The sequence below is a fragment of the Onychomys torridus genome, chromosome 10 (assembly GCF_903995425.1).
Source record: "Onychomys torridus chromosome 10, mOncTor1.1, whole genome shotgun sequence".
NCBI classification, from domain to species: domain Eukaryota; kingdom Metazoa; phylum Chordata; class Mammalia; order Rodentia; family Cricetidae; genus Onychomys; species Onychomys torridus.
The window spans coordinates 71,023,810-71,048,510 of NC_050452.1; the positions used below are offsets into that span (position 1 = coordinate 71,023,810).

Below are 24,701 nucleotides of genomic sequence, written 5' to 3' on the forward strand. Positions count from 1 at the left end.
CTAAGTGGGATTGTGTGTGTGTATTTTTTCTACTTAGGCTTTACTGAATTTAGGTCTACAAGTTCTAATTTATTTTCATTAAATTTGAGGTATTTTCAGCTATAAGTATAAATACTTTTCTACTCCCTTCTCTTCTTAACCTTAATGCTCTCCACATCCTGTATCTTCTTTTCATATTTATCCTATCATTTTTTTTCTACAGAATCGACATTTGCTATTCAACTGTCTTTAGGAGAACTAATCTTCCTGTCATTGCCAATTATTATCACTTCTGTAATGCTCATACTGGGTATTGTAAATTTTCAAATATACTTTATGGTTCTAGACTTTCTAACTAATGGACAGGGTGGAGAGATTTCTCCATGATTAAAAGCATTAGCTCCTCTTCCAGAGAATCTGGACTCCCAGCACCCACAGGGTGACTAATAATATATTAAGGACTTCAATGTTTAATTCTTAGTGCTAACAATGTATAAATGGAGTCACTAACACAAAACTAACTCTAAATACTTGCAATGATTAACTTTCTTTCTTTCTTTTTCTTTTCTTTTTACTTTTTTTTGGTTTTTTTGAGACAGGGTTTCCCTGTGTAGCTTTGCACCTTTCCTGGAACTCACTTGGTAGCCCAGGCTGGCCTTGAAATCACAGAGATCCACCTGGCTCTGCCTCCCGATTGCTGGGATTAAAGGCGTGTGCCACCACCACCTGGCAACTTTCTTGAGAACATAAAATTCTACCATGTTAAATAATTCCGTTTAAAAACAGAAATAGGAACATATCTGCTTCATAGGTCTGTTTTCGATGATTAAATGTTGTTTCTGATAAACATCGAACACCCAACAAATCTTAAAAACTTACCACAAAATGACTTATAAATTCATATTCCTAATTTAAAAAGTAAATATTACAAGATAGCAGATAATACGGTAGCATGTCTAAAAATACAAATGCTAAATTTACTTATTAGGTATTTTAGCCATTATCTTTATGTAAAAGGCAAGACAAGGAAACCAGCAATTTCCACCAAAAAAATCAATCAATTAATTAATTAATTAATTTTCACTAAAAATATAATTATATTTTAGAAAGGTTTCTTTAAAATATTAAAATAAAATTTATTCAAAAACAATAAAATAACAGCTTCTATGAAAAATGCACTACATATAATAAACAGCACAGTACCAACAATTCCATTTTTCATGACATAGACATCTTCTTTTAATTACAATTTTCCTCCCTAGAATGCAAAATAGATTAATATTATGAAATTTAAATCATATTGATATAGCATTAAAATCTACCATAACATTCAAGCACATTATTTAAAGATTAAGTGGGAAATGTTAATCAATTGAAAAAAATCAGAAAATGTCAATAATATAACACATGGTTTTAAAAAAGCAAGTAATTCTGGTAATGCTAATATAGGAGCATATGGCTAAATCAGGTTTTACACTTTAACTAGGCGACACAAAAATGAGATGCGGAGGCTGGAGAGATGGCGCAGCCGTTGATAGGAGCCCTTGCTATTTTAGAAGACCCAGGTTTGATCCCAGAACCCATGTCACAAGTGCCTGGAACCCCACTTACAGGGATCCTATGCTTTCTTCTAGACTCTGAAGGCACATATGAAGACATACACACAGATAAAGATAAATCTTCAAGTAATATACAGACATCAACATCTCATTATGGTTTAGACTAACATACACAGTCAAGGTGAGCAAACTGGTTATATGAATATGGCAAAAAGAAGGAAAAAGAGAGAAATGTTTGCAGGTAAAGCAATACAGCATAGAAACCAAGACAGACAGAGGAAGACTTAAGAGAGTTTTCAAGGAAATAGGTCAAATCTTATCATACCTTAATCATACCTTGAAATGGAAAATACTATCATGTTCCTAGATATTTCCTTATTCTCTTGCTCCATCTTTTTTCCTATCTTTGTTTTTCTTTAGGCTGATTTTGTCATTTCTCATAATCACATTTTGTGAACTATTTACTGCCCTTTTTGGAAATAGGATGGATATAAGTAATATTTTATAAGTTCCTAATAGAGCTATTAATAAATTTGCTTTACTCTAGTCCAAAGCAAAATTAGAATGGAAAGCTTGTTTTTTCTTTTGTTTTTGTTTGTTTTAAATTTGTATTTTTGCTGGCAGAGTAGCTCAAGCTAGCTTCCATTTTGTGTTCTTGCTTCGGGCTGGTTAACTAATGGGATTATAAGATTGTGTAACCATGCCCAGCCCGAATAGGAGAATTTTTTGTTTTGTTGTTGTTGCTTTAGTTATAAGACCTGTGTATGTATGTGTCTGTACGTGGGTTACTGCATGTGAGTACAGTACCTGCAGAGGCAGAAGGCATCAGATTCCCTGAAGTTGGAGGTGCAGAAGTTGGGAGCTACCTGACATAGGTGCTGTGAAACAAACTTGGGTACCCAGAACAGGGGTTCTTAACATGAAGTCTGTGAACAATCTCAACATTTGCAATGGAGCACAGTGGTTAAGAGTAGGGACTCAGATTTTTCACTGATATAATGGGGGTAATCATATCACTACAATAGAAGAAATACTAGGCACTATTAGTTATTATTATTAATAGAATAGTATGTATCATAGGGTTGTTTCAGGGATTGAGTTTATATAAAAAATTTAGAATAGTTCTTTGCATATAGTAAATACTGTTATGATTACAAATTTGTCATTTTGGGGTCAAATTTATCCTGTATAAAATAGGTTCTATGCTGGTTGGTGGTGGTACACACCTCTAATTAATCACAGCCAGCTAGGGATGGCTAGTAAGATAGTAAAAAACAAAAACCCCAAAAATAAAAACAAACAAGAAACTTCCATCACCTCACCCTAACTTAGATAATCACTTTGTTATTTCACGAAGAGACAATCAATAAAGAAATTGTTCTCCCTCCACAGACTTCTGCCCCTTGTTTCTGTCCACACAACCTGTCTCCTTCCCACTGTGTCCCCTTGTCTTTTACATAACACCAGCTCCTCTACTTCTCTATCATCTCCTCTTGCAGACTATTACAGACTTTTTTTTTTTTCTATTTCATAAAGGGCTTATTTTTCAGTTAACTGTATTGAATCTTCAATCTCAATTTCTCTCTCCTCTTTCTCTCTCTCCCTCAGATTGGGGTCTCACTAAATAGTCCTGGCTGGCCTAGAACTCAGAGATACACCTTGCTTCTGCCTCCCAAGTTGTTTTTGGTTGGTTGGTTTGTTGTTTGTTTTTAGTTTGTTTGTTTTGAGACAATATCTCATGCAGCTCAGGATGGCCTGGATCTTACTCAATAACCTAGGACAACCTTAAACTGATCCTAGTATCTCCCAGGTGCTAGGAATAATCCTATAATAATAATATATAATATTATTATATAACACTATATAATAATCCTATAAAGGTACGTACATATTCCCAGTGTATGCAGTGCTGGAAAGTGAACCCAGGACTTCAGGAACACTAGGTAGATACCCTACCAACTGAATTACATTTTCCATCCTAGAATCTTCAATTTCTTGAACACTTTAAGCAAAATACTTTAGGAATGACTGCTTTATGTGGTAATGTGTGAAATACATACCTGAGTTAAACCAGTAGCTGTTTTCAGAGAAGACTTTTTTAACAGTCTCACTTCTTTGTTTATATATCTCAGCATTCCACTAAGAGTACTAAAGTCATTACTCTCAGAACTATCATCTTCCAGGTTATATGGGAGAGGTTTAAATGAATCTGAATGCTTGAAAGGTAGGTCTTTATGACCACCTTCTAATGCCAAAGGCTGTTCTGATTGCATTTTCTTTAAGTCTTGTAGCAGTTCTTCAGAGAGGTCTTCATTGGTATGACTCTTGACACTAAGGTCAGTGGCACTAACAGAGCGACGTAGTTTTCGGCATTTGAAAAATGATATCTGAGAATGTTTGGCAAACTTGGGATCTTGAATATCAGGCATAATTTCTGTTAGAGTTGTAAAGGAAGCTGGTAGAAACTTGAGATCTTCTGTCTTTTCTTGTCCAGAAATTTTGGCTTGCAATCTGGTTAATTCTGATTCCTGTAGAAAAATTGGTACATAGTACAAGCTCAATATATTTCTGTTTAATAAACGACTTGTAAAATCATAGACGTTGAGAAGTCATTTTGTCAGTCTTTGTCTCGGTACGGAAACTTTTAAAATAAAAGTTCTTGAGAATTTTCAAGTGTTTTTCAAACCTTCTACTACTAAAGATAGCTGCATTTTGAGATTATGTATTTTCATTTGAAAATTGCTTCCAATATTCTAATGAATTTCATGAAAACTAGAGTTTCCATAGAGACTATTTTAACATGAAAGAGTTCAATGTTACACTTATAAGTATATCTGTGAAAGCATAGAGATGACCTTTAAAAAACATCTAACTACTTTTAGGATTACTTGTAGAATTTCTAATGGGAAATAAATTCATATTGATCATTGTCTTAGTCACTTTTCTACTGCCGTGACAGAGCATCGTGACCAAGGCCATGTATATAAGAAAGCGTTCAGTGGGAGCTTCAATCTCAAAGGAGGAGTCCATCACCATCATGGTGGGGAGTCTGACAGCAGGCAGGTAGGCATGGTACTGAAGCAGTAGTTGAGAGCTTACATCTCATCCACAAGCATGAGACAAAGAAAGAGAGCAAACAGGGAATGGTGAGGACTTTTGAAACCTCAGAGCCCAACTCCACTGACATATTTCCTCCAAAATGGCCACATATCCGAATCCTTCCCAAATAGTTCCACCAACTAGGGATCAAGTATTCAAACATATGGCATCTATTCTCATTCAAACCACTATATTCACTTCCTGGCCCCCAAAGGCTTGTGGCCTTATCATAATGCGAAAGTCCAACTTCAAAGTCCTCACAGTCTTTCACAATCTCAACATTCTTTCAAAGTTGAAAGTCTCTTCTGAAACTAAAGCAATCTCTTAACTGCATTTCCTATAAAATCAAAAAAGCAAATTATACTTCTAACATACAATGACAAGAATATACATACCATTCCAAAAGGACGGAATGAGGGCACAGTGAGGAAGTATTGGACCAAACTGCAAATCCTGTCAAAAGGCTTAGATGGTTCTACTCTTCCAACTTTGCTGAATGAAACATGATTCCCTTTCGTGGGCTGGTTCAACTCTCTGTCAACAGCTCTCCCTGGCAATTATCCTACTGCTCTATTATCTCCAACATCTTGGTCTCCAACACAATCCAGGTTCACTTTCAAAGCTTTAAGCAATGGCCTTTCCCAGCCTACATGCAAGGACTCCCCTGCCACATGCCTAGCTTCTGAGATTTTCTTAAACATAGAGGCTTTCCTTAACCCCTTTATTCCTGTATTCTTCATGACTCTAAAGACAGAACCATGTGGCTGAAGCTGTCAAGTTTGACTGCTTGCTTAGGATGTAACCTGGCCCCCTCCTTGAATTATATTTGCATAAGCTTTGATTTGTCATTACTTTTTAGAAACAGATAATTCCTTAGCCCTTTTCATAAGTTGCAGGGTTAGCTGGGTGGGGGTCTCACTTCAGGGCACCACTCCCTTTATTTCATTTCATGATACTTTCAGAACAAACTTTGGTTCCAACATTAAATTTCCTGCTCTTCTTCTCAAACTACATTTTATTTATTGCCCCACTTGTTCTTGTCATTGTAGATCTGCCTAAGAGTGGTCACTAATAGCCACATGACAGAGTCAACATTTGACTATCTTGAAATCTCTGTCAACAAAATTAGTTCCAAACTCTTCAATTTAGCTTCAGGTAGATTTTATAAAACAAGAGTAAAAAGGAGCCACATCCTTTGCCAAAATATCACAAGAATGGTCTCTAGCTACGGTGGTTTGAAAAAAAATGGCTCTTATTTTTAGGATCCTATACATGCGCAGCTCAGGGTCTTGCGTCATCAGCAGGCACTGGCGACTACGTGGTCATGCAGTCTGCGTCAGACTTGGACCCCCACCCTCTCTCTCTGCTCTGCTTTGTTCACTCCCCCCAGGCCTGGCTTCCCTCTTTCTAACCCCCTTTCCTTCCTAATAAAGCTCTAAAAAGTACTGCTGGGTTTTACCATGGCCCATGACTTTTCTGCTGGTAACCAGCGCCACAACCAGCGCCACCACCAGCGCCGTTTATCATAACCATCACTCATGAGGAATGGCACTATTAGATGTGGCTTTGTTGGAGGAAATGTGTGACTATGGGGGCGGGCTTTGAGGTCACCTATTCTCAAGCTATGCCAAGTGTGGCACACAGTTGCTTCTGCTGCCTGCATATCAAGATGTAGAATTCTCAGTTCTTTTCTCCAGTACCATGTCTGCCTGCATGATGCCATTATGATAATGGACTAAACCTATGAACAGTAAGCTAACCCCAACGAAATGTTTTCCTTTATAAGAGTTGCTATGGTTGTACTGTATCTTCACAGCAATAGAAATCCTAACTAAGACACTAGCCCAATTGCTAATATTGTTTTCCTTTGAAATTTCTTAAGCTGGACCTCCACAGTCCACACTGCTGTCAGCACTACTTCTTCCAATTTCATACTAGTGTGGTCCATTAAACTCTGCTTACAATGTTCAACCACTTTTCTAGTTTAAAGTCCCAAAGTCTTCAACATTCCTCAAAAACAAAAATTAAAAACAGCATAGACTTGTCACAGCAATAGCACACTCTCTGGCATCATCTTCTGCTTTATTTACCTTTCTTCTGCTGTGGCAAAATCCCATGACCAAGGCAATTTATAGAAGAAAGCATTTAATTGGAGCTTACAGTTTCAGAGGGTAAGTCTATGACAATTATGGTGGAGAGCATGGCAGCAGATAGACATACTACTGAAAAGGGTACATCCTGATCAGGAAGTAGCAGGCAGAGAGAAAAATCTAACTCGGAATGGCCTGGGATTTTGAAACCTTAAAGCCACCACCAGTGATACACCTCCACCAAGGCCACACTCTCTAATCCTTCCCAAACAGTTCCATAAACTGGGGACCAAGAATTTAAACATGAACCTAAGGGGGCCATCCTCATTCAATCTACCACAGTGAATGTGTTTATGTTCATATTACAAGAAAGCTTTCCTAAACTAGATTTAGAAAAGAAACTAAGATAAATACTAAAAGCCCACAGACCTAAAAATTTAAAGATATATATATATTTTTTGAGAGAGACAGAGAGACAGTGTGTGTGTGTTATGGTACCTAACCCAATCTGGCCTCAAACTTTGGTTTGACTCTCCTCCTCAGCCCTTACTATGATGAGATTATAGACATGCACCATTATACCTGGTTGTAATTTCATTTTCGTAAGAGAAATAATATAACTAAAGTAGTCTCTTATTTACATGTATTTTCCTCTTCTCTTTGAATAACTGATAAGGATAATTGTTCACAATGAAATGCACTATGTGGAATAACATTAAGCATAATTAAACTTTTTCTTAGGATCAAATATCACAGTGTAAACATTACGGTGTGCTATAATATACCTTTAGGGCTCTAAGAAAATTATCTTAGCTTTGTACTTGCTCCAATTGCCCTCAAATACTAGAATACTAATTCAGGCACTATAACAATTGGGCTGGAAAAATCAAGTTGCCTCAAAGTGAGTCATTTCCTTCACTTCTAATTTTGTTCTGTGTCACTGCCTGATGTTCTCAATGGAACTGCTTTCTACTCTGCAGCTATTGGGATTTTTGCTTTTGTTTGATTTTAGTCTTTGAGATGTTAGCTTTAAACTCACTATGTAGCCACCTTAAATTCCTAAGACTTATGTCTCCACCTTCAAAGTTCTGGGATTACAGGTATATACTAGTTCATCTGGTTTTATGCAGTGCTTGGGATCAAAATCAGGGCTCTGCACATGCTAGACAAACACTCCACTGACTGTGCTGCATTCCCAGAACTACTTACACCTACTTCTAATTACTATGTCACATCTTCTAAGCTCTTAGATTATTAGCCTTTTTGTTCTCATTAGTTAAGACATCAGAGCTAGCTAAGGTTGACTTTGAGAGGTGTGTCAACACGAAAGAAATTTCTTTTTTTTCCTTTTTTTAATTTATGATATTTGTGTTTTAATTTTACACATCAGACATGGGTTCCCCTGTCCTTCCCCCTCCTGCCCCCGCCCCCACCTTCCCTCCAGCCCCTTCCCTCCATTCACATATCCTTCAGGGCCAAGACTCCCCTGGGGATTCATTTAAACCTGGTAGATTCAGTACAGGCAGGTCCAGTCCCCTCCTTCCAGGATGAGGGGAGTGTCCCTGTGAAAGCCCAAGGTTCCAAATAGCCAGCTCATGCACTAAGGACAGGTCTGGGTCCCACTGCCTGGGTGCCTCCCAAACAGTTCAAGCTATTCAACTGTCTCACTTATCCAGAGGGCCTGATCCAGCTGGGGGCTCCACAGCCTTTGATTCATAATTCATGTGCTTCCATTCATTTGGCTATTTGTCCCTGTGCTTTTTCCAATCTTGGTCTCAACAATTCACACTCTTATAGTCCCTCCTCTTTTTCGACAATAGGATTCCTGGAGCTCCACCTGGGGCCTGGCTGAGAATCTCTGTATCCACTTCCATCAGTTATTGGATGAGAGTTCCAGCACGACTGTTAGGGTGTTTGGCCATCTGATCACCAGACTAGGTCAGATCAGGCTTTCTCTCGACCATTGCCAGCAGTCTACAGAAGATGTATCATTGTGGATTTCTGGGGACCTCTCCAGCACTGTGCCTATTCCTGTTCTCATGTGGTCTTCATTTACCATGGTCTGTTATTCCTTGTTCTCCCTTTCTGTTCTTGATCCAGCTGGGATCTTCTGCTCCCCTAAGCTTTCTTTCCCTCGAACCTTGCCCTTCATTACTCCCACCATTGTCCAGGTTGTTCATGTAGATCTCATCCATTTCTCTGTCACTGGGCGATCCCTGTGTCTTTCCTAGGGTCCCATTTTCTAGGTAGCCTCCTAAGGACGCGGTCAACAAGACAAAGCGACAGCCTACAGAATGGGAAAGGTCTTCACCAACCCCACATCTGACAGAGGGCTGATATCCAGAATATATAAAGAACTCAAGAAATTAGACATCAAAATGCCCAACAGTCCAATTAAGAAATGGGCTATAGAACTAAACAGAGAATTCTCAACAGAGGAAGTTCAAATGGCTGAAAGACATTTAAGGAATTGCTCAACATCCCTAATTATCCAGGAAATGCAAATCAAAAGGACTCTGAGATACCTGTCAGAATGGCTAAGATCAAAAACACAGAAGACAGTTTATGCTGGAGAGGATGTCGAGCAAGGGGAACTCTCCTCCACTGCTGGTGGGAATGCAAGCTTGTACAGCCACTTTGGAAATCAATATGGTGCTTCCTTAGAAAATTGGGAATCCACCTCCCCCAAGACCCAGCTGTAGCACTCTTGGGCATATACCCAAGGAATGCTCAATCATACCACAAGAGCATTTGCTCAGCTATGTTCATATCAGCATTGTTTGTAATAGCCAGAGCTGGAAAAAAACAAACAAACAAACAAACAAACAAAAAAAACAACAAAGATTTCTTTATCCATGGCTTATTTAAGAACTGCTACTATTTAGATGGCTGGAAAGATGGTTCAGCAGTTAAGAACCACTTGCTGTTCTTACAGAAGAACTGGGTTTGGTTTGTAGTACCCACATGAAGGCTAACAATTCATAACTCTAGTTCCAGGGAATCTGTTTCCATCTTCAGGCTTCTGTGAGTACTACATGCACATGGTGCACATACAGATATGCAGGCAAAACACTCATACACAAAAGATAAAAATAATTTTTGTTTGTTTTTTGAGACAGTGTTTCTCTGTGCAGCCCTGGCTGTCCTGGAAAACACTCTGTAGACATAAATACATATTTTTTAAAGAAATCCTACCATTTAATCAATATTTTGGCAATTTCATATATAGCCAAACTTAAAATGTGAATTATTGACACAAGCAATCAAATTGTACTGTTCTCATGGACAATCTCTAGTGAAAAAGGAAAATAATTTCTGTAACTAGGGATACAATGTAGAATATTTTGATTTAAAAAAGATTTATTTATTAATTATATATACCGTTTTCTGCCTTTATGCCATATATATGCACGTATGCCTGAACACCAGAAGAGGGCACCAGATCTCATTACAGATGGTTATGAGCCACCATGTGGTTTCTGGGAATTGAATTCAGGAACTCTGGAAGAGAAGCCAGTGATCTTAATTGCTGAGCCATCTCTTCAGCCCCAATATTTTAATTTTTGAAGATTTTTTTTTTTTTTTGCAATGAAGATCTGTAATTTTTTTAATAAATTTTATAAACTCCCAGAACACTTAAGAAAAAAAAGTGCCTTGACCAGGGAGGAGTTCAACCTAGGACCTCATACATGCCAGTCAAGTGTTCTATCACTGAGCTGCAACCTGCAGCAATAGGAATATCATCTTAATAAATCACTAATACTATGCTCATTCCTTTTCTTTGTCTGTCTGTTTGTTTTTCAAGACAGGGTTTCTCTGTGTAGCCTGGGCTGTCCTGGAACTTGATCTGTATAGTAGGCTGGCCTTGAACTCAAGAGATTCACCTGCCTGCCTCCTGATTGCTGGAATTAAAGGCATGCACCACCACTGTCTGGCCAGTGTGTTCATTCTTAACAAACATACGCATACACAGTGTTTAGCCTAAACATTCTATTAATGCAGAGGACTGAATCTAGAGCATCCTACATGGTAAGCAGAGACTCTGCCACTAAGCTGTATTGCTAGGTCCTAAATATAATTTTAGATTATGTCTATCATATGTACTATAAATATAAACTGTATTATAAAAGAAGGATGAGTTACTCTGCTAAGTACAAAACTAGAAATACACACACACACACATACACACACACACACACACACACACACACATATGGTATTAGTTGATTTTATTTCTTTTTCAATAACTTCTATTTTGCTACTACACTATTCTTTTGTAAAGGGCTTCAATGAATATTTAAGCATCCATAATGTTAATTTCAAACTCCACACAAATTGCCATAATCAAAACAGATGAACAGCCTAAGCTATCTTTAAAGCATCTATAGTTAAACCCAGTTTTTTTAAAAGTTCTGAATATATTCTTTTATTTTTACTTATAATTTTCAAAGGAACTTTACTGAACTGATTTTGAAAAATGTTTCAACTTTTTTTAAAATTCACATCAGCTATAAAAACCACTATCGTAAATGTTATAAATGGAAGCATTTATATTTAAACATGTAATTATTTTGTGGTAATATCATGTATATTGTATTAATAACATCATGTATTTGTCTTCTAAACAAGATGTACTTTGTTTCAAGTCAATAATTGATCATGAAGATCTCTATAAATGGGAACAAGAAAAATAAATCATTTATTTTTCACAAATATATTTCATTACTTTTATGTTTACTTACTTTAATAAGTAATGCTTCATTTGCAGCTTCAATGACTTCATTTCTGTCTTGAACTTGTTGATGCAAATTGCTTACAGTATCCTGAGCTTCTTCTAATTCAAGTTTTGCTTTCTCTAGTTGTTCATTTAGTTGTTGAACAGAAGTCTTTTGAGAGTCAGCAGAAATTTTCCACTTTGTATGATTTTCTTGATGTGAGATCATCTTTACAGTCCCAACATTGTGAAAAGAAAGCAGAGTGGAGTTGTTTTAAAAGATCAAATTTAAAGCTATAAACATCTGATTTCACACTAAATACAATATTCAAGGAAAAAAAGAAAAGAACATAGTCTACATTCACTTAACCATATACCATATTTGGATTCTTATTTATATAAATAAACTATAAAGAAATATTTTTAGACAACTGGAGAAATCTGAATAATTACTGGACATTTGATATAAAGAAAAATACTCTCATAGTTGGGTGTGGTGGCACATGTCTTTAATCCTAGCACTCCAGAGGCAGAGGCAGAGGCAGAGGCAGCTGGATTTCTTTTGAGTTCCAGGACAGCCTGAACTACATAGTGAGTTTCAGGAAATCCAGGGCTTATTGAGAGACTCTGTCTCAAAAAACAAACAACTAAAACCAAACCAACACAAATCAAGGAAAGAAGGGAATGAGGGAGGGAGGAGGGGAGGGTAGGAAGGGAAGGAGGGAGGGAGAAAGGGAGGGAGGGAGGGAGAAAGGGAGGGAGGAAGGAAGGAAGGGAGGGAGGGAGGGAGGGAGAAAGGAAGGAAGGAAGGGAGGGAGGGAGGGAGGGAGGGGAGGAGGGAGGGGAGGAGGGAGGGAGGGGAAAGAAAATACTCAAGAGAGAGTGGGACATCTGTGGCTTCAGGTCATAATATTGGTGTTGACCAGCAGGGAGCGAATTAAAAGGTTGAGAACAGCAAGAAGATTTTTATTCAGAGATGTGTCCAGGGCTACACTGTGGAAAAGAAAGGCACGAATAGGACTGGACCAAATCTCCATGAACTGCTTGGGAAGAAGATGGGTCAGACCATCTAGTACTAACAAGGAATTGCCTGAGGAAAGGATACTGAAGGAGTATTTGGAAAAACCCAAAAACTTTATCTGTGGAACAAAAGTGATTTTCTCCAGAATCAAGAAGAGTATGCTGGCTAGTTTTATGACAACTTGACACAAGCTAGACTCACTGGAGAAGAGGGAGCCTCAATTAAGAAAATGCCTCCATATGATTGGGCTATAGAAAACCCTGTATTTTCTTTTGGTTTTCTTTTTTTTCTTTTTTTTCTTTTTTCTTTTTTTTTTTTGAGCTGAGGACTGAACCCAAGGCTTTGTGCTTGCTAGGCAAGCGCTCTACCACTCAGCTAAATCCCCAACCCTTCTTTTTGGTTTTTAGAGACAGAGTTTTTCTGTGTAGCCCAGGCTGGCCTCGAACTCACAGATCTGCCTGCCTCTGCCTCCAGAGTGTTGGAATTAAAGGCGTGCATCACCACTACTGGGCTTGTAGAGTATTTTAATTAGCAGTTGATGTGGGAGGGCCCAGCCCATTGTGGGTGGGGCCACCCCTGGGTAGGGATAAGCTCTGAGGCACAAGTCAGAAAGCTATATCCCTCCATGGCCTCTGCATCAGCTCCTGCCCCCAGGCTCCTGCACTGTTCGAGTTCCTGTCCTGACTTCCTTTGATGATGAACAATGATGTGGAAGTGCAAACCAAATAAACTCTTTTCTCTCCATCTTGCTTTTGTTCATCTTGTTACATCATAGGCATAGTAACTCTCACTAAGAAAGGGTGAAAGGGCAGACCTAACAGTTTGTCTTAAAAGGCTACTAATGAGTAATTGCCACTGCCCTATATATTACAAAACAAATTTCTCATGCTTTTAATGTGTAGCTTATTTAATTCATACAGAATTAAATCATGAATAGCTAACAGAATATTTTTGTTACAGGATATTTGGTCACACTGTGAACCCCAAGATAGCATTATGTACTGGAAAAACCTTTTTCTTGTTGTGGTGTGGCTCAGCCCTAGCACACATCTTTAATCCAAGAGCTTTCTGTTTGAATACTGTAAACAAGATGAAATAAAGTCAACCATAGGTCAAGAGAGGAGCAAGCAGCCAGGTGACAGAAAGTGAACATAGGATTATTAAGAAAAAAACAAAGAGTAAGGAGGAGTCAAGAGGACAGATAGAGAGGCGCACAGGGAAGGGAGGGACATTTAGTTTAAGGGGGTTTTTTCTGGAACAACAGTGGAGGAGGAAGGTCAGCTGGGTGCTTTCTCTGCCTCACTGAGCTAGCAGGCTCTCACCCCAGCATCTGGCTCCTGACTCTTTATTGGTAAAAATCAAACAACTGTAAATTTTTTGGACAGTCCTGATTAAGTTAAATTGGCTTGTAGTAAAGTGGATATGATCTTTCAAAACACAAAACAGCTTCTGCTCCATCAATGCTATTGTTTCTGGAATAAGCACTCGGACTCCAGTGAGAGTGGAAGAGAAGAGATGACACTGGTGGACAAGGCCAGGATGGCTCCTCAAGTGCCGTGCTCTGGGTTGGCATCTCATTTTATATGTAACACCAGAAGGTGGGGTGGACAAGCAGGTCCGAGTTTACAGAAACATATATGGCAGTCAGCAGGTTGTTAAGGACAATGACTCATTGTTCCAGCTATTTCACCAGGTTATTATGTTCCAGGAAACAAGTATCATGCTTGGCAAATAGGTAATATAAGCAGTGATTTAAGTAAATTACTAAATAAATCAGTATCTAATAATTCATCTTTTTTACCTTATTATACTTAATGATCACTGCTTTCCCTTTCTCAAGATAGGATTGGACTTTATTAATCTTCGCTTTTATCCAAAGATGGGGGATGTCACCTCAAAGCCTATACTTAATTTATATTATACTTAAGTTTATATAACTGGTTATATATATTTAAACACTGGGAAACATCTCTTTACTGTCTCAGAACCAAGCAGAAGACTCACTGTCTTCACTGGCCCATTGCAGGCAATATGCTTAAACATCAGGAAGCAACTGTCTGCTCTTGAAAATGCCAATTGGAATTCCCTATGGACTGAAAGCATTTTAGGGTGGTTTATGTATAATATTACATAAAGAGTATTTAACACTTAACAAAAAAAAAGTGTTCTCAATTTTGTGATGTGAAAATACCACTGCAGTTTATTAGAACTTTTTTTCAAATAGCCCTTCAATTAGAAGAAATTAATAAACCAGGCGGTTGGTGGCACATGTCTTTAATCTCAGCACGTGGGAGGCAGAGGCAGTTGAATCTCTGCGAATTTGAGGCCAGCCTGGTCTACAAAGTGAGTTCCAGGACAGCCAGGACTGTTCCACAGAGAAACTCTGTCTCAAAATTTAAAAAATTTAAAAAAAGAAATAATAGTTCAATTGATAAACTATTGACACATGGATTTAGTTATCAAAATAGTGTATGATTGGGGGATGGTAGGAAAGTGAGTGAGGGTAGAGATATATTGACCATACTTCCAAAAATGCCTAAAATTATCTGAGTTTTATATCTAGTGCCATAGTATGATTACTACCAACATTCTTTTTCATACCCTAAAGTACTCCCTTTAAATGAAACAGTAAGTGATTTGTCACAGTTGATAAATGAGTACCATATATGGAGATTTATTCTATTTCTATTATTCCATCCATTTTAATGTTTAAATTTTTCTGTAACAAGTACTTAATATAAAATAACAAAAATCATTCTCACTCCACAATAATTTTGCAATTATTAAATGATTTTTCTGATTAATCAGAAACCTAAATTTTGGGTTGGCCAAACATTTTTTTAAAGAAAGAAAAAAAAAAAACCATTGTTACAATTAGTAATTCCTAGCTGGTGAGATGCCTCAGTAGTTAAGAGCACTGGCTCTTCCAGAGGACTAGGGTTCATTTCCAGCACCAGTTTCAGGGCATCCAACATCCTCTTCTGGCCCCTCAGGGACTTCACACCCATAGTACACAGAAATACTTTCAGGCAAAAGACTCATACACATAAAATTAAAAATAAAAACTGGCAATTCCTTTTAAAACTATTGCTGCAACAGTATATCTACCCTTTCCTGAAAGGAAGGAGTGGATGGGGGGTGGTGGAGGTGGGAATAGAGAGGTGAGGGATGGGACTGGGAGAAAGAGAGGGAGTAGAAACTGCAGCCAGGATGAAACATAAATAAGTCAATAATAGCATATCTTCTCATTTTATATATATTTACTAATTTACTAGGATTTCTTGAGATATGATCTCACGTAGCCCAAACTGACCTCAAGCCCTTGCTGTCAGCCAAGGGTGACCTTGGACTTGTTTCTCTCAAATGCTGGGACTATGGGCATGTACAAGTGTGCCTGGTTCGGCCCTCTCATTTTATATAGAAACAACACATACACCTTAAAACTAAATCTTTGTTAACAATCAAATAGAAAAAATATTTTATACAAATTATATATATGTCATACTTAAAAATATTATCCCCACATACTAGAAAACACTAAAACCTCCTTTAAAGGTATTTATTTTATTTTTAACTCGTGTGAGTGTGTGTGTGTGTGTGTGTGTGTGTGTCTAGGTAAACAGGTGAGCAAATGCTTGCAAAAGCCAGAGGCATCAGATCTGCAGGCACTGGAGTTACAGGTGGGTGCGAACCACTGATACAGGTGCTGAGAATCAAAGGTCCTTTGAAGAGCAATTAGGTTCTCAATTGCTGAGTCATATCTCCAACCCTGAATTTCATTTTATTTTTTAATTTTATGTTTATGAGTATTTTGCTACATGTATGCCTGGTGCCTGTGGAGGTCAGAAGATGGTGTCATATCACCTTGGAACTAGAGTTATAGACATTGGTGAGCTGCTATTTGAGTGCTGGGAAATGAACCTGGATCAAGAGAAGCATTTCTAGCTGAGTCATAGCTCCAGCCCATGGAACTATTTTTTTAAACAATTTTTATGAATTATCTGCTTATAATTAACTTTAGGTAATTTATAAAATTAATGGCTTAAAGTGGATAACTACAGACAACAGATTAGAGCATCTGAGCAGTAAATGGCAAATACCTGAAATGGACTAAATAGTATGAGAAGTGTGTTCTTAAACAGCTTGAAACTGTGTTTCATTTTTCAGGCACTAAATTTTTAAAGAGATTTGAATCTAAATGTACTTAAATAAGACAGAAGTTACAAGTGCCCCTGTCTCTACACCAAAGCCTCACAAAAGCTGGGTATGGTGGCACACATCTATAATTCTAGCACCCAGGAGGCAGAGGCAGGCAAATCTGTCAGTTCAAGGCCAGCCTGTTCTACACAGTGAGTTCCAGGACAGCCAGCACTACATAATGAGACACTGTTTCAAGGAAAAAAGAAAAGTTTAATACAAATGCATTTGTAGTCTTTGTTTTACAAAAGTGCTTTCTTAGGACCAAACTCAAAAATTTTAAGAAATGAAAGATTTTGGGTAATATTTTCAAATGTTTTAAAAAGATAACAAAGACTTTAATTAATAATACTGTTCATTTTTATAAAGGTTCAGAACATATTGATAAAACGATTCTAGTACTGCTTCTCTAACTCACTGTCACACCAGAGGTTAGAAATTACAAAGTACTTCGGAGTATTTTCACATCACATAAAATGATTTATGTCTATAATTATTTCCAGTTTCTTTTCCACAAGTTCTACAGTCAATAATAAGTCTAATAAAAACTTCACATATAGTAATTAATTTATTCCTTATGACAGTCCTATGAGATAGCTCTTCATTATACACATCGTGGAGAGGTTAAGTAAGGAGAGGTTATCCATGATCATACAGTTATCAAACAGGACTTAGATTTAGGATGTCTGCCTCAAGAACTAGACCTCTTCAATCTAGAGCACAATAGCTTCTTAAGTGATAGTAAGTGTAAGGTATGTATGTAGCTTAAAATGAAGATTACAACATATTAATTTACAATGAACACTTTAAGAACTAGACTCATACTTTCATCCAAGTAGGTCAATTCATTTTAGTAGGGGCTACTGACACAAATTATATTTTTCTTTACCTCCATATGATAAGCTTCTTTGAGAGACTGTACTTCTGAGGATAATTTCTTTATTTCTGCTTGCATTCTTGCTTCTAAATGAGCTTCACGTACTTGAGAAGCCCCGAGTTCTTCAGCCAAACGATTTCCATGAGCTTCCTTAAAAATGACATGTTGAACAAAAGTTATATAGTTAGCTGATTTATTGTAACTAAATAAAATCAGTGCCTTAGTGGAAAAAAAGCTAGTCTTTATGTAAATACATGTGCCAAACTAGCTTTTTTAAGAAAAAGATTTATTTTATGTATGAGTGCTCTATGTACTTTATGCCAGAAGAGGGCATCAGATCTCACTTACAGATGACTGTGAGCCACCATGTGGTTGCTAGGAATTGAACTCAGGACCTCTGGAAAAGCCACCTCTCTGAGCCATCTCTCCAGCCCACCAAGCTAACTTATATGACACACTTTAAAATATAGACATTTCAGAGAAGACCAAAAGAAGGCATTAGTATATTATTTGCTACATGAGTTCTCTAGCCAATGCTTTCTGTGAGACAAAGACCCATAAAATGCTAACTTCGGCAAATAATTATCTCCATTTGGCAGCTAACAGCCTGCTCTCAGATGTTCCTGTGCATTTTTTCTCACCATATGGATTATTTGCTTTTTACAAGAATAATCTGTATTCTTTTTTAAATCTCTAGGGGTGTTTTGGCCTGTATGTGCACAACTTGTGTGCCTGGTACCCATGGAGGACAGAAGTGAGTGTTGTAGCCCCTGGAACTGGAACTACAGATAGTTGTTAAGACAGACAGTTGTTATCCACCATGTAGATGCTAAGAATTGAAGCTGGGTCCTCTGAAGAACAACCAAGCAGCCAGTACTCTGAACCGCTGAGCCATCTCTCCAGCCCTGATATGCATTTTTTATCCAAGCCTACTTGTGTTAATTAGTGCAAGGTGTGTTTGTGATTTTAGTAACACAATTTTATTATATGTAGCAGTCTCCCCTTGAGGGAAAGAGGTTTGGTTTTTGTTGTTTTACTCTCTGCAGTTCCAGTAACCTGAAGTCAAAAACAGTCCAAAGATAATAAATATGAAATTACAGAAATAAACAATTTATAGGTTGAAAACTGTGAACTGTTCTAAACAGCCTGATGACCATGAATCATCTGTTTGTCCAGCGTAACTACACTGCTTTCTACCTGCTTGTTTATTGGTTATCATGTTATCATAATACCTGTGTTCCAGGAACTCTCATTTGATTTAGTAATGGCCCAGAAGTGCCTATCTCCAGGAGTACAGAATGTGTATATAGGGTTCAGTAATATCTGTAGTTTCATACATCTACTAAGGGTCTTTGAAATGTGCATCCATCATGGATAAGGGGAAACATTGATGAAATATGTATGGAAATATTTTAAAGTAAGAACTAAGTTAAAAGTTTGAAACAACTCAACAAGAGTTGCAAACATCTGCCACCCAATGAGAATCAGTCAAAACTGTTACAAATTATTTGGAAGTAACACACATATTCCCCCAACAACAAGAACAAAACCAGATATTCTATAATTTTAAGTCTCCCACTACTTGAAAGAAACTGGAATGGAATATGACTATGGCTTATGTAAACAGACTAAATAAAATTCAAATTAGATTATTCATAAAAAGAATCAATGTTTGACCCAAACCAAAAGATAAATATGAATCTATATTTAGTTTAGGATTAAATTATAATATTATAAAACTTTCAATTTAAGTAATCTCCCATTTAAACTTATTTTGAGAAGTGAGTTTAGCTTATCAAGTAAAACAAATTATATTAAACTCAGAAATTACCAACAAAGAATAGAAATGAGATAAAAGTAGACAGATACCTTCCCATTTTTATATAAACCCTCAGATATATATATATATATATATATATATATATAATCACCAATAAGTTTTCCTATATATTCTTAGTTGCTCTAATAATCCAGAAATGTGAATAAAAATATAACTAAGCCTAACAAAAACTAAAGGTAAAAATGTTTTAAATATATTCCTATGATGAATTACTAAGCATTAAGAGAAAGCAGAAAACTTACAAGAATTTCCAGAATAAAAATAAACATGTTACTCAAGGTCTAATTATTAAACCAAGTCTATCAATCTAAATACTCTTTAAATAAGTTGCTAACTTTTAAAGAAATAAAATTTTTGCTAGTAATCTTGATTTTTAATATACTTTACCATCACAGAGCATCTGAACTGAGGTTTTTGTAACACTTAAAAATTTTGGGGCTGGAGAGCTGGCACAGAGGTTAAGAGCACGAGCTGTTCTTCCTTGGGACCTGAGTTCAATTCCCAGCAACCACATGGTGGCTCACAACCATCTGTAATGAGATCTGGTGCCATCTTCTGGCAAACGCATAAACAAACAAACAAATATGACAGTTTTTACTTAGAAGATGAGTGAAACATTTAAAAATCTAAAAGTGCTAAATAACTCAACTTATTGAGAACTACTATAGCCAGAGTTCATTTATGAAGGGTTTCTATTATAAAATATTATATTACAAAGAATTTAAAACCTAAGTATAATAAGTTAAACTTTTTCTTTAAAAAACTGTGGTAATATGTACATAACATAAAAGTAACTACTTTTTAGATAGTATCCCACAATTTAGCTTATGCTAGCCTCAAAAATGTGGACTACCACACCTGGTTCTACCATTTTAAACATTTTTTTAAGTAGACAATTTGGTAACATTAAATACATTCACTATGTAGTGGAACACAGTACAAAATTTTAAAAAAAGGTTAAACATTGGTGGTTTAGTGATGAGCATTACTATCTGCCTTCTTTAAAAAAGGAGTTAAGCTGGGCGGTGGTGGGGCACGCCTTTAATCCCAGCACTTGGGAGGAACTTGGAACTCTCTGTGAGTTCCAGTCTACAAAGTGAGTTCCAGGAAAGGCGCAAAGCTACACAGAGACACCCTGTCTCAAAAAACCAAAAAACCAAAAAAAAAAAAAAAAAAGAGTTAAAATTAAAAATTCTTCGGTAATATAAAGTTATTTAGAATAGGGTACCTTTTCTTTAGAGAGTTGCTTTATATCCTCCAGTTCACTAGAGAGTCTTTCTATTTCTCTCTGTGCTTGGACTTCTTGGCGACGAGCCTCCACCAGTTCAGAATGAGAGTTCTGCATTTGCTCCTGTGTTAGCCTTAATTCTTGCCCCAAATCAATGACCTCCTTGTACTGGGTAGCAATGTACTCTTCCTGTTCTTTTATAACCTGAAAAGCATAAGATATTTGTGTGTTTCAAATGAAATATATAGTTATAAAGTATATAGGTACAATTTGGTTCCTTGTTTTATTAAGAGAATTTCCCTACAATTATATCTTTATAAAACATACAATAAAATTAGCATCTCCTACTAAAATATTTTTTAAAACATTAATGATAATAAAATGACCAAAATATAATACACTGGGAACTTTTTTCACTCTAGGGATTAAACCCAGAGCCTCAACATGCTAATAACCAAGTGCTCTGCCACCAACACATCCTCAGTCCCTTTTTATTTTTAAATTTTATTTATTCATGTTTTTCAAGACAGAGTTTCTTTAAGTAACATCCCTGGCTGTCCTAGAACTCACTCTGTAGACCAAGCTCTTCCTCCAGAGTTCTAGGATTAAAGGTGTGCGCCACCATGGCTGGCCTCCAGCTACATTTAAAAACTGCATTTGAAAGAAGGCTTCTCAGATCTCAGACTGGTCTCAGACTTCTGGTCTTGTCTCACCATTCTGAGTGGCTAGAATAACAGGCATGTACTTTGACAGCAAGAACTTTATTAACTTATCTATCTTAATTGGGGGTCTTGCAACCTTGCCCAGGTTTCCTAGAAAGACACTGAGTAGTCTCAGCTAACCTTCAATTTGAGATCCTTCTTCTTGAACCTCCACAGTGTTGAGATTAGAGATATATGCCACCACTCTAACTGAAATATTCTGTATGACTTTAATCACATGAGTTATATAACCTTTTATCATAATGCATATACCATTTACAAAACAGTATCAAATACTAAGACCAGAAACACAAATAAAAAAACCATAATATTTGATTATCTAAACTAATTGGGCTATACAGTGAGTCCCTGTCTCACAAAGAAGGTGAGAGGAGAGGAGTTTGTAGTTCATTTAGTAGAGCTTGACCAACACTCCCAAAACTCTGGCTTCTCACCTCAGCACCATGTAAAACCAAGTATGGTAGCACACAATGTAATCCCAGGACTTGTGGGAAGAGGAGTAGATCAGAAGAGAGTTTAAAGTCATCTTCTACTACACAGGGAGTTCAAAACTAGTCTGTAGATGTAACAGTCTTATTAAATAAGAAACACAGAGCCAAAGGCAGAGTTAAAAGCCCAAGAGGTCAGAGCAGTAGCTGAGAGTTGAGACTTAAAACCTCCTTCTTACCCTTCACTGCTGTCCTTCCCCTCAGCAAGGGACCTACTTTCTGTGTATCTGTCTGTTTACTGACTTTCTATTCTGCCTTCTCATTGGTTGTAAACCCAACCACATGACCTCCTCATCACTGCCTGTCTGTACAGACCTCCAGGTCTTCTATGGTTGGTATTGAGATTAAAGGCGTGTGTCTCCATGCTGGCTGTATCCTTGAACACACAGAGATCTGTCTGTCATGTGGTCTAGATTAAAGGTGTGCGCCACCACTGCCCAGCTCTTGCTATGGCTTGCTATAAGCTATGACCCTCAGGCAACTTTATTAACATACAACTAAAATAACATTTCAGTACAAATAAAATATCATATCCCCTTTTCTATTTTTTTTTAGATTTATTTATTTATTATGTATACAGAAGAGGGAGCCAGACCTCATTACAGATGGTTGTGAGCCACCATGTGGTTGCTGGGAATTGAACTCAGGACTGCTGGAAGAACAGTCGGTGCTCTTAACCTCTGAGCCATCTCTCCAGCCCCCCTTTTCTACTTTAATAAAAAGAAAAAAAGGATGCTGGGCGGTGGTGGTGCACGCCTGTAATCCCAGCACTCGGGAGGCAGAGGCAGGTGAATCTCTGTGAGTTCCAGGCCAGCCTGGTCTACAGAGCTAGTCCAGGACAGGCTCCAAAGCTACAGAGAAACCCTGTCTCGAAAAAAAAAAAAAAAAAAAAAAAAAAAAAGAGTACAATAACTATATACCGTATATACAAGCAATAAATACCTAAACAACGTCTAGTCCATTTGCATTTGACAAATTCAGAGAAAATAATTCCATTATCTATCCAATTTTGTTTGGTAAGTCCAAAATGTACCTAGTTCACTCTCTATCCTAACTTATATTACTAACAGAACTATCTTATAAAGTCTTTCAAATTTACACACTTACACCTCTGGTGAGTTTCTTTTCTGAAGTTCTTAACAAGGAAAACTATAACTATAACAATCCAATCTTCAACTATAACCAATGAATCAACTCCCTCAGAGACCCAAGAAGGAAAAAATATTACCTAATAAAAATAAAAACAGGAAGTGCATGCAAGCAGCTTCAAAAAAAAAAAAAGTGAGTTGACAGAAACAGCCAGCTGCCTGGACAGTCACCTGAGGTTTCTCCGCAGTGTTGGGGCATCATCTTCAGCCTATAGGCTTAGCGTATCTGACTCATTTGTGAACTAGGATGTATACAAGGTTAACAGTTTGACCTCACATTTGGTGAGAGCAGTCCAGGTACCAGAAACACCTGAATTCCACTAGTGTCATCAATGGCCTTTAACAACAGAGAAACTCCAGGCTTTAGAAGAGCTGTTAGAAGAACAGTTAAATGCTCAGCATATTGAAGAATCAACCAGTCCTTGGAATTCTCCTGTATTTGTTATTAAAAAGAAATCCAGTAAATGTATGGTAATATACCTTAGAGCAATTAACAAAGTAATTCGGCCAATGGGCTCTCTACAATCTGGAATTCCTTGGCCTACTTTGTTACCAAAAAGATGGCCTCTTATAGTTATTGATTTAAAAGACTGTTTCTTTTCAATACCCTTACAAGAAAAAGACAGAGAAAAATTTGCCTTCATGGTGCGTGCCTACTTGCAATAATTCTCAACAGGTTAAAGATATCAATGGAGGGTGCTCCCACAGGGAATGTTGAATAGTCCAACCCTGTGCCAATATTTTGTACAACAGCCAATGGAAGTAATGCATAAAAAAATTCCTAAATCTATAATTTATCATTATATGGATGATATTTTACTAGCTGACTCAAATGCAGATACATTAGAAAGAATGTTTGAAGAAGTAAAGAAAATTTTGCCTTGCTGGGTATTACAAATTGCTCCTGAAAAGATACACGGAGCAGATTCAATTGATTATTTAGGATATAAAATATGTCTACAAAAAATTAGACCCCAAAAGGTGCAAATTAGGAGAGATCAACTACAGACTCTTAATGACTTTCAAAGATTACTCGGAGACATTTCACAGCTACGAACTATTGTAGGAGTAAAAAATGATGAACTGAATAATTTGTTCAAAACCTTAGAGGGTGACAAGGACTTAAACAGTCCAAGAGAATTATCACCTGAAGCTGAGAAAGAATTGGCCTTGGTAGAAAAGAAAGTACATGAAGGACACATGGATCGAATTGATCCAAAGCTGGATTGCATTTGGTTATTTTGCCCTCTAGGCATTCTCCTACAGGAATATTAATGCAGAGAGAAGATATTATATTGGAATGGATGTTTTTACCAAATAAAAAATTAAAAAATTATGTGGTGATATTGTGTTCCCTGAAATTTTGTGCACCCTAATAAATTTATCGGGGGTCAGAGACAGAACAGTCATAATATTAAACATAGAAAATAGGGAAGCACACGCCTTTAATACTAGCATTCCAGAGGCAGAAATGCATCTGTTCAAGGATCCAGTCAAACATGGTGACACATGCCTTTAATCCCAGGAAGTGATGGTAGAAAACACAAAGGTATATAAGGCGTGAGGACCAGAAACTAGAAGCATTTGGCTGGTTAAGCATTTAGGCTTTGAGCAGCACAGTTCAGCTGAGATTCATCCGGATGAGGACACAGAGGCTTCCAGTCTGAGGAAATAGGATCAGCTGGGGAACTGTCCAGGTGAGGTAGCTATGGCTTGTTCTGCTTCTCTGATCATTCAGC

The 24,701-nt window shown here is 37.2% G+C and overlaps 1 protein-coding gene across 1 annotated transcript in view; it reads right to left on the reverse strand.

The window, feature by feature from the left end:
* Positions 1–1,146: 1,146 nt before the first annotated feature.
* Positions 1,147–24,701, reverse strand: part of Ccdc18 (coiled-coil domain containing 18) — a 118,485-nt gene continuing 94,930 nt past the window's right edge. Inside the window, exons 26-30 of the mRNA XM_036200377.1 lie at positions 20,605–20,808; positions 17,549–17,686; positions 11,470–11,670; positions 3,599–4,066; positions 1,147–1,237 (exon numbers count right to left, since the gene is read on the reverse strand). Of these exons, the coding sequence (XP_036056270.1) occupies positions 1,223–1,237; positions 3,599–4,066; positions 11,470–11,670; positions 17,549–17,686; positions 20,605–20,808 (1,026 nt within the window). The 3' untranslated portion in view covers positions 1,147–1,222. The remainder of the gene's footprint in view (positions 1,238–3,598; positions 4,067–11,469; positions 11,671–17,548; positions 17,687–20,604; positions 20,809–24,701) is intronic.